At 36.9% G+C, this 15,277-nt stretch overlaps 1 protein-coding gene across 4 annotated transcripts in view; it reads right to left on the bottom strand.

The window, feature by feature from the left end:
- LRCH1 (leucine rich repeats and calponin homology domain containing 1) overlaps positions 1 to 15,277 on the bottom strand; it is a 203,888-nt gene that overhangs the window by 31,749 nt on the left and 156,862 nt on the right. For 2 of the 4 annotated variants that reach the window (XM_003811412.7, XM_008963823.6), the window contains exons 14-16: positions 9,596 to 9,649; positions 8,849 to 8,921; positions 5,782 to 5,886 (exon numbers count right to left, since the gene is read on the bottom strand). In XM_003811412.7, the coding sequence (XP_003811460.4) occupies positions 5,782 to 5,886; positions 8,849 to 8,921; positions 9,596 to 9,649 (232 nt within the window). The remainder of the gene's footprint in view (positions 1 to 5,781; positions 5,887 to 8,848; positions 8,922 to 9,595; positions 9,650 to 15,277) is intronic. The other 2 variants (XM_003811411.6, XM_003811410.6) reach the window with 1 other exon arrangement.

Below are 15,277 nucleotides of genomic sequence, written 5' to 3'. Positions count from 1 at the left end.
TTATCTAATAATATTTTCAATATGTTTTTATTGGCAGATTTCAATCTGAATATGAAACTATCAGGAAGTTAAATGGACCATGAGCTTTTGTTCAACACCACATTGCCTTATTAGAGCCCTATGTGAGATATCAGGATAACGAAATGGTGTCTGGGTTTTACTTTCCTGGCATCATTTTTTAATTTTGCATTCCTTTGTATCTTAAAAATATAACATGCATGCATGGGCATTTGCTCTATGAATGTTAGGCAACCAAAAGTGTTTTAAAAACCAATTGAACTGTATTTTTTAAAATGAACACTTAAAATTATCAGAAATACATAAAATGATCAGAAATAATGACTATATCACTATTAGTTTTCTGAATGTATTCATTACTATGACATATAAGAGAACTTAAGGCAATCTCTTTAGGCTCATAATAAATCTACCAAGTACAAAAGTGCTTGCTTATTTTGCTGGGTTTGTTACAACAGAATAACTTCACCGGGACCATTAAAGTACCTCTGATTAAATTACCTACAGTTTTTTCTTTTCTTTTAATTCCTATTTAAATAATAAATCCAGTGAACGGTCTGGGTCCAGGCTTCAGGAAATTGATCTACAAAAGAATTATTCTGCTTTTCCTTAATTTCATATCACTAAATTTCAAGAGCTCCCTTACTTAATCCAGAGGAATAAAATTTAACTTGAGGCCATGAGACAATATTAAGAAGCAGCCCCCACTGTGAGCATATATTTTTCAAGTCAAATGCTCTTGTGACTGTTGAAGTGTAAATAAGAAAAAAGATGGGTGAGAGAGCAGAGTGAGTGTTATGAGTGTGTTGAAAGAGGTGAAGAGGCGGTGATTGGTTTTGGGGGGCGGGTGGAGAGACACAGTCTCACTCTGTTGCCCGGGCTGGAGTGCAATGGTGCGATCTCGGCTCGCTACAACCTCAACCACCTGGGCTCACGCGATTCTCCCATCTCAGCCTCCTGAGTAGCTGGGACCACAGGCCTGCACCACCATGCCTGGCTAAGTTTTATATTTTTAGTAGAGGTGGGGTTTTGCCATGTTGCCCAGGCTGGTCTGGAACTTTTGGACTCAAGTGATCTACCTGCCTCAGACTCCCAAAGTGCTGGGATTACAGGCGTGAGCCACCGTGCCTGGCCAAGGTAGGCAATTTAAGATGAAGGAAAAAAAATAAGTTCTGCTTAAATTAAGCCTATAGTTTAATTACTGTATGTCGTATAAATAACATTTATTTTTATTTTGTTTTGAGATGGAGTCTCACTCTGTCGCCCAGGCTGGAGTGCAGTGGCACGATCTCGGCTCACTGCAAACTCCGCCTCCCAGGTTCAAGAGATTCTCCTGCCTAAGTCCCCCAGATAGCTGGGATTACAGGTGCCTGCCACCACGCCTGGCTAAATTTTGTATTTTTAGTAGAGACAGGGTTTCACCATGTTGACCAGGCTGGTCTTGAACTCCTGACCTCAAGCGATCCACCTGCCTCAGCCTCCCAAAGTCCTGGGAATTCAGGCGTGAGCTACTGCACCCAGCATAAATAACATTTAAAGAATGAAAAAGATTTGCACATATACGCAATTTACTTAGCAGAAGAGATAAGCATGGACCCTGCAGGGTATAATGAAATGCTTACGTAGAATATCAAATTCATCCTTGCAGATATAGGTCAAATTCCACTGATCTTTCCATCATTTTCTGCCTTTTCTTTCACTCTTTACCCCATCCTCATCTCTGAGCTGGGAGTAATCTCTGTCTTCTGTGAGCATACAAAATTCTTTTATCTGTGTCTCTCCCATGGCACTCACCACTTTCTATCTTACAGTAGAGTGATATTTCGCTCCATTATGGATCTGTAAATGTTTATGTCTGTTTCCAACTTGTACCCTCTATTCCTGCCCCACAAAGCAGTGAGTGGGGCAGAATGAGTTTGTTGAACGAGTAAATGAAACAAACGTTTCAAACACTCCCTCACTTAAAGCTCAGTCTGTTTGGAGAACGTCATTGCAAAGATTATTCTATTCTGATGATCAGTCGCCTGAGTTTTTCCTCTTATGAATAATCTCCTAAACTTAGTTTCTAGGTGTGAATGCATTAGACTCTGAAATAAATGTTATATGAAAGCAAAGAGATTTTGGCTGTCTCTTTCAGAGCTGCATCCATAGTAATGAGCATCATGTGTAGCACATAATAGGCACTCAGCAGATATTTAAGGATGTGTACAAGAAACCATTTATGTACTTGTTGTGAGAACATCTTTGAGTCAAGCAAAGAAAGAAAGCCCTTTGCTCTAAAAATTGCCCAAATGCACTTTCTCATTTAATTATTGCATGAAATGCATCTTCATATAAAAAATATTTATACCTAAATTTAACTCAATGAGAAGAGATTTCTTCTCTGTGGAAACATGAAGTTTTAAAATGTAGCTCTCAACTTCTCCTTGGAAGTTAAGAACCTGAACTGGACATACAAACTCAAAGGCAGCAATATCTTGGCTTTGAAAAAATATCACGAGCTTTAGATCCAGGCTACTGTGAATCAGAACTCTCACTAGCTGATTCATTCATTACCTTCTGGTGCCTAAAATTGAACTGGACACATTCGGTGTCCTCAAAATGCTCACATTTCTTCTCTATGGTCTTAGACAATTTACTTAACCCAGTGACTGTCAACCTTACTTGAACACCACATAACATCCCATAAAAAGAAGTAAAACAAATGACCAGTGCTTAGACTCGATGCTACACCAAATAAATTAGCATTTCTGACTATGGGGCCTAAGTGACTATAGTTTTACAAAACGCCCAGGTGATTCTAATATAAAACCAGAGTTGAGAGCCACTAAAAAGCCTCTTATATCCTCAGTTTCTTCATTTCTCTAATGGGGAAAATAATACCTATAGTGCAAGATTACTGTAAAAAATTAAGGAAAATATCTGTAAATTGGTACAAGATACATGGTTATTTCAGAGACTAATGTAAACTGGTCCATTCATCCATTCTCTGGTGATAACTTAAAGATTAATTTTCAATAAGTATAAATTAGCACCTACAAATTCACTGCAAATGAAAGAGCAAAAATGACCCCAAAGAAGATAGAAATGGTTTTTAACTTCAAAGTGAAGGGAAGAGGAAAGATTCAGTAAGAGGACACAAGAGCAGGGGGAAAAGCAGAAGTTAAACTATCAGGTTAAAAACGGAGGTTAAAGCTGTCCCATCCAGCTCCAGGGGTGGGCCCAGAGAAACCTACAGACAAACTTCCACATCCTCCTTCATCCACCTTATGGGGCAGAACTTTGGGGACTTTGAGAACTCAAACTCCCAAGGACCTTCTACCCAGGCTGCCAATTTTAAAAAATCTGTTTGAAGAATAAGTTTTAGAGAAATGGGGAATTTAAAATGAGATAGAATGGGAATAAAATATTTGAAAGAATTTAAATAAAAGGATAATTTTATATAAAGCAAGACAGTGAGCAAGGTAAAAAAAGGACAACCTTACCAAAAATAATAACTAAAATGTATAAATAAAAGTCAAGTTACATTATGTTAGGTTGAGCTGGTAATAAGATAATGTTTATTTATAAAGGTTATTTACAAAGTTAGCAGCCAATATTGAATAATGGAGAAAATATGAGGAAACAAAACTGATGTAATCAGCTTTGAAATGCCAAGAGAGGCCCCTGAATAGGATCTTCTGTTTAAGAGAAACCAGTAAGAACAACATAAAAAGTAGTCTGTGTTCCTTTTCCAACATTAGCTCATAGACTTGTGAACATATAGTGCAGCTTCTTTAACAACAACAACAACAAAAGCATTAGAAAATGTATTCCAATCACAGGTCAAAGTTAAGAACAAAGAGAATGAAGATAAACATAAAAGTCAGATCTGGGAACCTAAACAAATATTTGTAAAGACTATTTCTGTACAGAAATTTTTCTGTTGCCCAGGGCATAGTAGAGACAAATTGCAAATAGGAAAAAATGACAACCTCCAAACATCTGACATGATCGACTGAACCGTGAGTATTGAAAACGATGGCTTTATTATTATTGTGGTACAGCGTAACAGCTGCATGTGAATTCTTGGAATTTTTACTCATAGAAAAAATAACTATTGCAAGGTTATTTTATTTTTAGAAAGATTTCCACAATGATTATTTTCTGTGGAAATTTAAGGATTTTTAATCAAATGAAAGCAGCCTGAATGTAGATGCGGCAGAGATGATTCCAGAGTTAGGAACCCTGGTGTGGCTTCACCTCCACCTCAACCCCACAGTGTGACCCAGGCAGCTCACCTCACCTTTCTGGTTTTAGTCTGTTCATCTACAAAGATAGTAATTCTACTGCTACATAAGAAGACTAATTGTTTCCCAGTTTAAAAAAAAAAAGGCCTTTGGTTTCAGATATCATTCCTAAGGAAATACCAAACCACACATAAATCTTTCATTCTAGGCTTTATTTCCTTTAAACAACATTAGGCCCATAAATAGCTATACTTTCTGAAAAACAAAAATGCCTCCCCTCCATTAGAAAAAAAAAATTTAAGTAAAGAAAAAGTTTATCAAGAAAGTTTCCATTTAGCCCTCTTCAACTTCCAAAATTTACAACTGGATGGTATAAGGAGGGCCATTTGTTAAATAACTGTTGTTTTTTAATCCTATTTATTTTTAGCTTAAAAATTTAGAAATCTATGAAATATTAAAAATTCTTTTTATAACTACTCTGCCAAAGTATACATTGTCTTTCTCCATAAGGAAATTGTAGAAGCATTTTTGGTTGAATTTTAACCAGAAATCACAGCAAGTGTCTTAAACATATATTTTCCAGGTATTACATGTAACATACTTAGATGAAAAGATAAATATTATCAGAAAACGTATCTTTCCATTGTGTTTGCATTGTGGCTATACCCTGTACCTCACTACTCTTCCCTATAAATCACATTCTCTGTTTCACTTAACTCGACTGCAATCACTTTGTATTCTGAAGTAAAATGTTTAAAATTTGAATATTTCAGAGACTAGGATGAAATTAGACTAGAATGGAGATTACGATATAGGTGGTGTGCAGATCTAAATAATTATGTTTTATTGTAATCTCTTAGGCTATGTAAGATTCAAAATTAAAAGATACCCACATGAACTCTAGCTGAGTGTCCTCGATTTTTTATTTACACATTTGATTCTCAGGCCAAGTTACTATCCTTGAATGTCAAAAAGATGAACCTATACTCAAGAAGGCATCAAAAGTCAAAATTTGCCAATAATTTGGAAAAAAGAAGGCAAATGATTTATCTTCATTTTCAGAAATTTCTCCACGTTAACATTATTTTCAATGCAATACTCTAGGATCAGCCATGGTACATTTTAATTACCTTAGAAATCTCACACGGTAAGCATAAATAGTAAAATATCAAACTCTAAAACCATTTAGTTCAGATGCAGGAACAAGCGGAGATAAATCCAAATGTGCAAACCCCAAATATTTGTAAACAAGCAAACAAACCAAAAAACCCAAGCAGAAAAGGGGAGAAAAGAAAGTATTATAATGCCTTCCCCAAATCCAGAATAGTCAAGTTAATTAAACTGGAGTTTGACAAACTGCTAGAGAACAATCCACATGCACTTTTCTGGACTTCACTTTCCAGGCTTACACATTATTTCTCATACCAAGCATGCAGGTGAATATACTCTATCTTCAGCTGCACAGAGATGAATGTTCAGTATACGCATTGGCTTATTAATGAGAACATTGGAGAATAGGTACAAAGCCACCTACCATTGTCACTGTCTCCTTCAGATGGAACACTGTAGCTAGAGCTGTCCCATGTCTGTGCCTGTGTAAGTGTGTTGAAGGAGATAGGAGGAAGAATGAGGGCTGGGTCTGCAGGGGAGCCAGAGAGCCAGTCCGCGTACAGTTGCACAAGGACCAGGAAAAACCAAAGGGGCAGCAGCATTTCACAAATGGCATAGGGTTTGCATGGAAATGAAGAGTGGATTTCATTTATATGGGGTTTAATTTCAAATGCACAATATAGGAGAAGAATGAAAGATGGTGCATGGAATAAAAAGAATGATAAAAACTGAGTGTTAGTACCCATCAATCATACACTTTGCATGCAGTTCATATTTGTTAATCTTAACAGTTCTGCAAGCCCACAGACTTAGAGTACTAATGAATCAGGTCAGAGGAAAGAAAGAGTACCCATAGGTCAGGTAGATAAAAAGCAAAAGACCTGCCAGATACATTCCTCAAAGACTTTCTAAAAAACTAACAAAATATGATTCACACACAAAAAAATTGGTGACATAGAATAAAACTTAATATGCGTAAATATATCTATTATTTAGAAATAAAACTATTATAGAATCATCATTTACCATTAGTGATTTTTTTTTCTCCAAAGCAATGTCAAATTTCTTTTTAAAGACACCTGTAGGTCTATTGGCATGCTTTATAGATAGCTGAATCTAGCTAATTCTTTTCTCAATCCTGGACATACCTCTAAATACTGTTTTCAATATTGCTCAGTTAAAAAACAAAAAACAAAAAATGTTGGAGACTAGTACAGTCTATTTAACAACAAATCCAATTAACCAACAGAGATTAATCAATTTCAAGAACTTCTGAGTTGGTCACTTATGAAATGATAACAACTCTTATTTTTGCACTAAATATCCATATGGCAATTTCATATTTAGGAAATATCTATATTATTTTTTATTCAATCATAAAGCAGTGCCAGTAAAATAAATGGATATAGTTCTAGATATAAATATTTGGGTGTGTGCAGTTGTCTTTGTTTGGGAGGAAAACACAGAAAGAAATGAAAGAAACTGTCAGCCTACTTTAAGAATCTAAGTTCTTATTTGAACTTGCTAATTTAAGCAGTCTGTTTTTATTTATAACACAGAAATCACATAAATCCACATACTTTCAAAATAAAAATTAATTGGCTTTAAGCATTCTAAAGCTACTCGATCAAAAGTGGTTTCTTTTAAAACTATATGCTTTCCAGTTAAGATTACTGTATATATTACTTTCCAGAAAATGTGAAAAATACACTTAAGCATATATACTATTTTAAAATTATTAAATAAAATGAAATAAATTTCCATACATAATGCAAGTTTTTAAAGTTCCAACATGTCACTTGATGATCCTGAAGGTAAACAGCATTATTTACAGCAACCAAACTCCGTAGAGCTTTCAACAACAAGAACAATTTCCACATTGGTTAGTCAGCATTATAGGAAGGCTGGAAGCTTGGAAAGGAAATTAACTTTGTTTTCTGCTATTCAAAATAAAAGCTCCATTTATTTTTCACTGCTACAAAGAATGTGAAATGGTTTAACAGCCCCAGTACAATGTAAACCCTAACTGTAATAAGTTGAGTTTGGACTCTATAAAAAGAATAAAAAAGTCACCAAAATAATTCTACAATTGCAAGTTATACATTCAAAAGAATATTATTCTTTGAAGATCCATTCAACTTTTGATTTGCTCAATTATACCATGCTTTTAAACTGTGTAAAACTGACTGTGAGGATTAGGAGACAGTCTGCAGCTCAACATGAGGTCCTCAGCGTGTAAAATAAGTCTCCTGGTGGGTCGTCACTGAAGGCACAGATGAGGTGTGCCTGGACTCACCTCCATTCCTTCCAGGACACACCTGAGACCGTGGAAATGAAAACCCAGCCAAGGGCCTCAGCCCGGAACTGATCACATTTGCTTAGCTCCAAACATGAGAAGACCAGCCATTTGAGTTTTATTTCATGTAAAATTTGGCTCTCCATAAAACACTCACTAACCCTTGTCACACTCAAGCACTTTCTCAAATGGCTTTTCTTCTATGGCCCATTCAAACTGCCAGGAAACCATTACACCTGGCCACTTGTTACCCATCAATCAACCTGCCCCAAGAATGAAAAACATTTCCTTTATTAAAGAATCATCTTTGTTTTTCCTATGGGTGCCTTTTTGCAAAATATACACATGTATAACCTCTACTGTTGTCAAAATGCTTTACTGGAGAACTCAAGAACATCTGAGTTCTCTACCAGTTCTTATTTAAAAGCGTCTGAATTCTTTATTAGCACTTGCTTAAAAGCATGAGTAGTAAGTGTAGACTAAATACCAAAGAGTCAAAAATATTAAAACAAAGAAAGACCTAAAAGAAGGAACATTAGCAACAGAACTTCAAATAAATGGAGAAATCAGAAGAATCAAATTTTTCTATACAGAGTACTTTCTTTTCAAAAGCAACCATTATTTTGTACATTGATATAATTTACTTTTGTGAATAAACTAATAACAAATTAAAATTGGTAATATAAGCAGAATGCTTTCTCAAAAGACTTTTTAAAAAAGTAACTCCTGACCACTCATGCAAGCCTTGAAATGACCACTCTGTTATGTGAGTAAACACACAGAACCTACCAGACTCAGAAATCAAATGAGGATGTCTCAGAAAGGAGTCACTTTTCCAGAGGCAGACTGCCCCTTAACTCAGCCGAGCAGCAGGAACCACTGGGGCCAAAGCTATTTTATCTTCCTTAGGTAAAAAAAATCAATAGAGTATTTCTTCCCCGCTTACATGCTCCCACCACCTGTTTTTTCTTTGCTCTGATTCAAACGAAGATAGAATATCCACTACTGATAACACGGACTTAGCTGATTCACTGAAAACAAAGCTACAAACTCTGGCCTCCCCTAGCTGTAGATGCCAGGATTTCGGCTCAGCAGAACTGACAAGGATGTGCACATTGATAATGCATACACTTAAAAGGCTCAAGAGAAAGCAACGAGTTATTTAGTGTAAGAATGGGCTGAGGTTTTCATTTACCTGATCGAGGCTTCAGGCCAAATGGAGCTGTGCTGTTTGTGGTAGGAGAGACTGCAGGGGAGTTCTCTCTAACCTGTGGTGTTGGAAGGAAAGGAAATTAGGAAAAAAATAAAAGGAAAACAGAAGAACTATGTATGGTTTTCTATGTTCAAGGATTGTACCAAAACTACTCCCTTTTTGCATTCGCTGCTGTGTGATGAAGTCCTGGCTAAAAAAAATCACTTTGTAAAGATGTTAAATGGCATAACCAACAGAATGTTTGTTTTAGAGTGACCCACTCAATTTGTTTTGTCCATTTTAAGAACATTTTACAATTACGTGACACTGGCACTCCTCTTGCACAGCTGTGTGCATGGGTGCATGCACACACACACTATATCCATTTATATCCAAAAGAGGGCACATCTGATGAGGAAACAGATAACACTGAACTCAGTAATACTGAATCACACACTGAATCATTTATGGAGAACAAGACATTCTAAATGTTTCCTATTTAAGTGATCTTCATTCTGTTTTCTTGTAAAGATGTTCCTACATTCGGTTTTTAAAAATATATCTCATAAAAATTAATCTTTAATTACGAATAGGACCAGATAAAACTATGATAGCTAATGAGAGTTAGATGGATTCCCCCAAAGACTGAATTAATTAATCACAAGTCTTAGATTATATATTTCTGTAAAAGATATTCTAATCCAGCCATCAAGAAACACCTCACCTTCCATTAATCTTCAAGAAACTTACCTCATTCGGAGAATACTGGCTCCCATTACTCTGTAATGTTAGATCACTTTGCACCTTAAAAAAGAAGAAAAAAGCATGGTATGTTCCATTAGACTGTGAAACTGTTGAGGCAAGAAATTCATCTTTCTTACTGCCATCATGTCCCTGGTCCATAGGCGCACAATGAATATCTGTTGAATTAATTAGTTAGTGTGTTCAGTAACTAAGTAGACCATACTCATACGTTCTGAAAACATGCAGCTGTATTCATAGAAAAATATGTTTAAAGTATTATACAAACTAAGATAAAGAATTTCCCAGAGCAAGGAGTTCACTCCAAAATATCTGTGGATGTCAGCTTACCTTGCTAGGTGACCAAGCTGCCTGCTGGTTCCCATCCTCATTTTAATTATGATTTTTAGAAATGGTTCAAGGTAGTACTTCCTAAATATGCAGAATCACATTGGGAGCATTCAGTAAATACACGTCTGGACCCCAAATTAACTGGGCAAATCTCATGTTGTCAGTTCAACATCAGATTACTTTGGCAACTACTGGTTAAGAGAAAAAATTATGAATTTTTTCTGTCATAAAATGTACAGGATTTATAACTGGTCATGGAGAAAAGTCAAGATGACATCCCGATTTCCAGCAGGAATGACTAGGTAGATGGTAGCATCACTGAATACCACGGAGAACACAGGAGCAGTTTAAGAAGAAGTTGATAGTATCAGTTTAGCTATGTAGAGAAAGAGAAATTTGTAGGGCATGGAGATAAAATCTGAATACTGGGGTACAGAGGGGAACTTGAGGCATGAGCTACAGGTTTCAAAGTTATTATTATTTATGGGGTGCCTGAGTCCATGAGAGTGGCCAGATGGTCCACAGAGACAGTGAAGAAATTGAGGGACAGTGGCTGAGAGCAAAATCTTGTAAAACCAGCATGAAAGGGACACGCAGAAACAAGGAGCCCACAAGGGACACACTCTAGTTTCTTACCCAGATCTGCCTTCTTTATAAGGTAGTCAAGAACCCCCTGATCCTCCCTAATAAAAAATTGGGCGTTAGCTCATATAAACACCTTCATATATGCCACCAAATTATTGTACATTTAAGATGCCTGTTCCTATTCATTGTTGAGGAGTGCTATTTAAAAATCTTCCCACCTTTGACACAAATCCAAGAGGAAACCATATTTTTAGAATAAAATGTCACAAATATCCCTATTCATTAAATGGCTTTGTTAGAGCTGCTAACAAGTAACTTCAGGTTTGATTCTTTCTATAAGCAATTCTTTCCTCTAGTTTGTCCTATCGTCTCGCAGACCCTTCCCCGTTCGATATTTATGTATGAGCCATGCAATTTGCAATTCTTCCTGCATGGATGCCAGTGCCATCCACACTTGATGTGGACAGTCACCTAAAGTATGTTTAAAGTCAGATCACGTGATGTGCCACCAATTACAAACAGCTTCATAATCCTGGCCTCCCCTTTCCATGTGGCTCACATAGAGCTGATCCCCCACAGCCACGGTGTCTTGCTCAACATAGCCTCCTGGCTACAGGGCCAAACCCAAAAATGCCCAAAGTCTAAGTTTACTTTCCTCTCCTTAAACTCTACCCCTTCCCCAGTGTCCCTGAGCACCTAAAACAAGCTCAGGACTGCAGACCATCTTATTTCTTCTGTAAAATTTTCAACATCTAAATCTTACCCCCATAATTAAAAAAAAAAATTCATTAAAGTGAGGGCAACTTCATAGCCTTCATCTTCCAGTCCTTTACACAAAAACAAGGCTGAATCTAGCACAGGCACTCAACAAATACTGGTGAATTAATATAGGGCTATGCTGAAAGATGTTACTTTCTGCTTGAATGAGACAGAAGAAAGAATATAAAAATAACCAAATCATAAGTAAGGATCATATTTTAGCTCTGCATAATCCTTATCACTGGCCCTGTGAATTCACTACTCTCTTTTCTTTTCCTTGTGACTTCCTTTTTCCATCAGGGCCAGCTATTCCCCTCCTTTTTTAAAATCATAGAGATGTATCTGCCAAGGACAGATAATTGCCCTACAGAAGGAAAACAAGGAGTGAGAATTCCTTATACCAAATACTCCTCCTTCAACCAAAAGAGAAAAAAAAATCAACCTTATGTTAAAATAACACAAAACATTGTAAGTTGGGGATAGAATAAAAGTATCTTTTTTTTTTCTTGAGGTTTTCTGTCTTCTAGGGACTCCCGAAATCATGGGCACAGGTATATATGCGTTTTTAAAACTCTATGAGAGTGAAAGCTCAAACACATTTTAAGTAGCATGCTAAAATAAAGGTGCTAAGGAAGGTTGGACCTGGTACATTCTGTGAGTACAGAGGAGTAATACAAGCTGCCCAATTAGAGCAGAAAATTCACTCTGGAGGCAAGGGTGCAGTAGCTGGCGGGGAGGCCCTCACAGCACTGAGCACAAGACCTGTGCAGAGCTGCAGCTCAACACCTACAGGCTTAATGGCCTTGGCCGATGGAACAAACAGACTCATCATTAGAGGGAAAGCTGGGCTGGGCCAACTGACTGAATGATTGATATATGACTTGGAAGTCAAGTTTCCTACTTTAGGAGGATATTAGGCTTTTCCACATAATATAATGGTAGCAAGCATGGTTAAACTTCAGGAAAAACCCATGAAGCTTTATGAGCATGTGGAAAAGTGTCAGATGATTTTCAATTTAGACAAACACAAGGAAATGAATTTAAAGGGACATAATATACACTTTACCTAAATGATGGAGTGTTTGCAGCTATCAGTTAAGACCCAGAGATCTGTACATCAAATAAGCAGTACACTGAAATTTGCTTAACAAAGCCTAATCCTCATCATCTAATTTCCTATCTCTCTCCCTCTCTTCTTCCCTCCCTTCCAGGAATCCTCACGAACTACTCACTGTGTAGTAGTTAGGTACTGAGTCGGGTCCCACTTCAAGTGAGAATGCTAAGTGTTTGTGCTATGCAATGAGAAAGACAAACAACAGGAGAAATAAAGAGGAGATCAATAAGTACAAATCCATTTTGAAAATCTAGAACTGACTGCAAAGATATAGTTCACCTTTGCTGATGGGAAAATGGGAGGAAGCTCCAAATAAAACAGTCTTGGGCTGATATTAAGGAAATGTGACATTTAAACATTCCTTCCCAAACCACCAAAATGTTGAATAACAGTAGCAATTTCTAATAACCATTGGAATTGGGTAGTTAGTAAATCAGCGCACGTATTGCTATTAGATTAAAAGATGGGATCAGGCTGGGTGCAGTGGCTCACGCCTGAAATCCCAGCACTTTGGGAGGCTGAGGTGAGCAGGTCATCTGAGGTCAGAAGTTTGAGACCAGCTTGGCCAACGTGGCAAAACCCTGTCTCTACTAAAAGTACGAAAATTAGCCAGGCATGGTGGCGGGCACCTGTAATCCCAGCTACTCAGGAAGCTGAGGCAGGAGAATTGCTTGAACCCAGGAGGTGGAGGTTGCAATGAGCTGAGATTGTGCACTTCAACCTGGGCGACAAGAGCGAGACTCTGCCTCAAAAAAAAAAAAAAAGATAGGATGAAAACTAGACCTAGACAAAACTATGAACTGGGCTCAGTCTATATTTAGTATATATCCATCCCTTATTCCTTCCATACCCATTCACATTACTGGAAGCATCATTGCTCATGCACACATAAGTATAATGGCTGCTCTTCTTCTGCCAAGATCTGCTCTGAAGAAAAGGTTTGATGCAATCAGGCATCACTAAGGTTTGTAAGCATGACAAGACCTAGTGCTGCCACTAGTCTACAGCATGAAGAGGCAATATACCACAGTGGGAAAGCAGGGCCAAGCCTTTTACATGTAAGTGACCTGGCCAGTCACTTGACTTTGAGCTTCAAATCCTGCATCATCACTCAGGCATAACTCCCACTTTTCACTTATACCTTTACCTAGAATGTAAACTCGTAAGTGTAGGACCTCTGTGTCTTTAATGCTACTTTCTCAGTGTCCAGAGTGGTGCTTGACACATGGGAGGCAATCAACGAATATTTGTTGAAGAAATGAAATAACGATAACTTATGTAATATACAAAGCACATGATCTGGCATGTAACAATACTTCCTTTTTTAAAAAAATTCAGGAATATATACATCTTAGAAGACAAAATTATTGGAATGACCATCCAATTGTGTATTAAAAATGGAGGGGATATATCTTTATTCCAGAAGCTTTGTGTCTTTCTTGTGCTCCTGAAATCATGCACACAGGTGGCCATCTATTTTACTAGAGTCAAAAGTGGGTCTGCAGCTGGATGCTAAGATGGTCTTGAACTATCTTGTCACAGACTGCTTGTTAGTTGCAACTAAAAAATAAAACAGCAATTACACGGTGGAGAAATGGACTCATATCTTGATTGGGTGATAAATTAACATCACCAAAGAGGGAAAGATGGACATAGTGTGGCCCCAAATGTGATGCCCTGAGATAATCACATCACCTGTGCAGTATTCGAAATCAGAATGCAGAAGTTCAAACTGATAAGGAAACATTAGACAGGCACAAAATGAGGAACATTCTATTAAAAAGGAGGAGGTTTGTGTTCCTCAAAATTTCAAGGTCATAAAAATCAAAGAAAGGTCATGGAAATGTTCCAGATAAAAGAAGGTTATAGATACCTGACAATAAAATGCAGTATCTGCAACTAAACTGGATCTTACACTGAAAGGAAAAAAATGCTCTGAAGAGCATCATTAGATTAACTCACAAATCTGGAGGATGGATGATAGATTAGATGAAAATATGTTATCACCATGAATTTATGAAGATGATAACTGAAATTGATTGTGTAAGATAAAAATCCATATTCTTAGAAAACACACACTAAAATGATTAGGGATAAAGGACTATGATGTGTGAAACTTACTTTCAGCAAAAGAATTGTGTGTGTTTCAGAAAAAGAACTGTGTGTATGGAGAGAGAGAGAGAAAGAGAACAAATATAACAAATGTGATAAAATGTTACTAGTAAATCTAATTTTACAAGATTATCATTTTTGCAAGCTTTTGTAGAACACTGCAAATTTTTTTACAATCTTTTATAAGTTTAAAATTATTTTCATGTTTAAAATTATTATTACAGGTGCGAGCCACCTGTAATCCCAGCACTTTGAGAGGTTGAGGAGGAAGTATCTCTTGAAGCCAGCAGTTTGAGACTAACCTGGGCAACAAAGCGAGATCTCATCTCTCAAAAAATAAAATTAAATTAGAAAAATTATTTCCAAATAAGAAGCTAAAAAAGAGGTTAAGTCTGCACAGAACCAAAATCAATCTCAAAGGAAGAGCTTGATGAAATTGGTCCAGGGGAGACTGCAAATAAAAGACTTCCAATGTCCCACTATTGGGTAATTCAATGAGGCCTCCACCCAGGGAAGACGTGGTACAGTAATTCTGTTTAAAGGCCACACCAATAACAATAATAGAGAAGTAAGCTAATAGCTAACATTTAGGCACCCTATATTATGTGACATTTTCTGAATCAGAATTCCTAATTCGATCTTTACAATAGGTAGTATTATGATCCCAATTACAGTAATGAATGTTTAGAGAGGTTAAGTTCCCCACAGTTAGCCAGTCTTTGAGATGGGACTGATACCTAATATAATTCCAAGTCACTGCGCTTAACAAT

The sequence above is a fragment of the Pan paniscus genome, chromosome 14, assembly GCF_029289425.2.
Source record: "Pan paniscus chromosome 14, NHGRI_mPanPan1-v2.0_pri, whole genome shotgun sequence".
Classification (NCBI taxonomy): Eukaryota; Metazoa; Chordata; class Mammalia; order Primates; family Hominidae; genus Pan; species Pan paniscus.
This window is presented reverse-complemented; position numbering and strand designations above follow the sequence as displayed.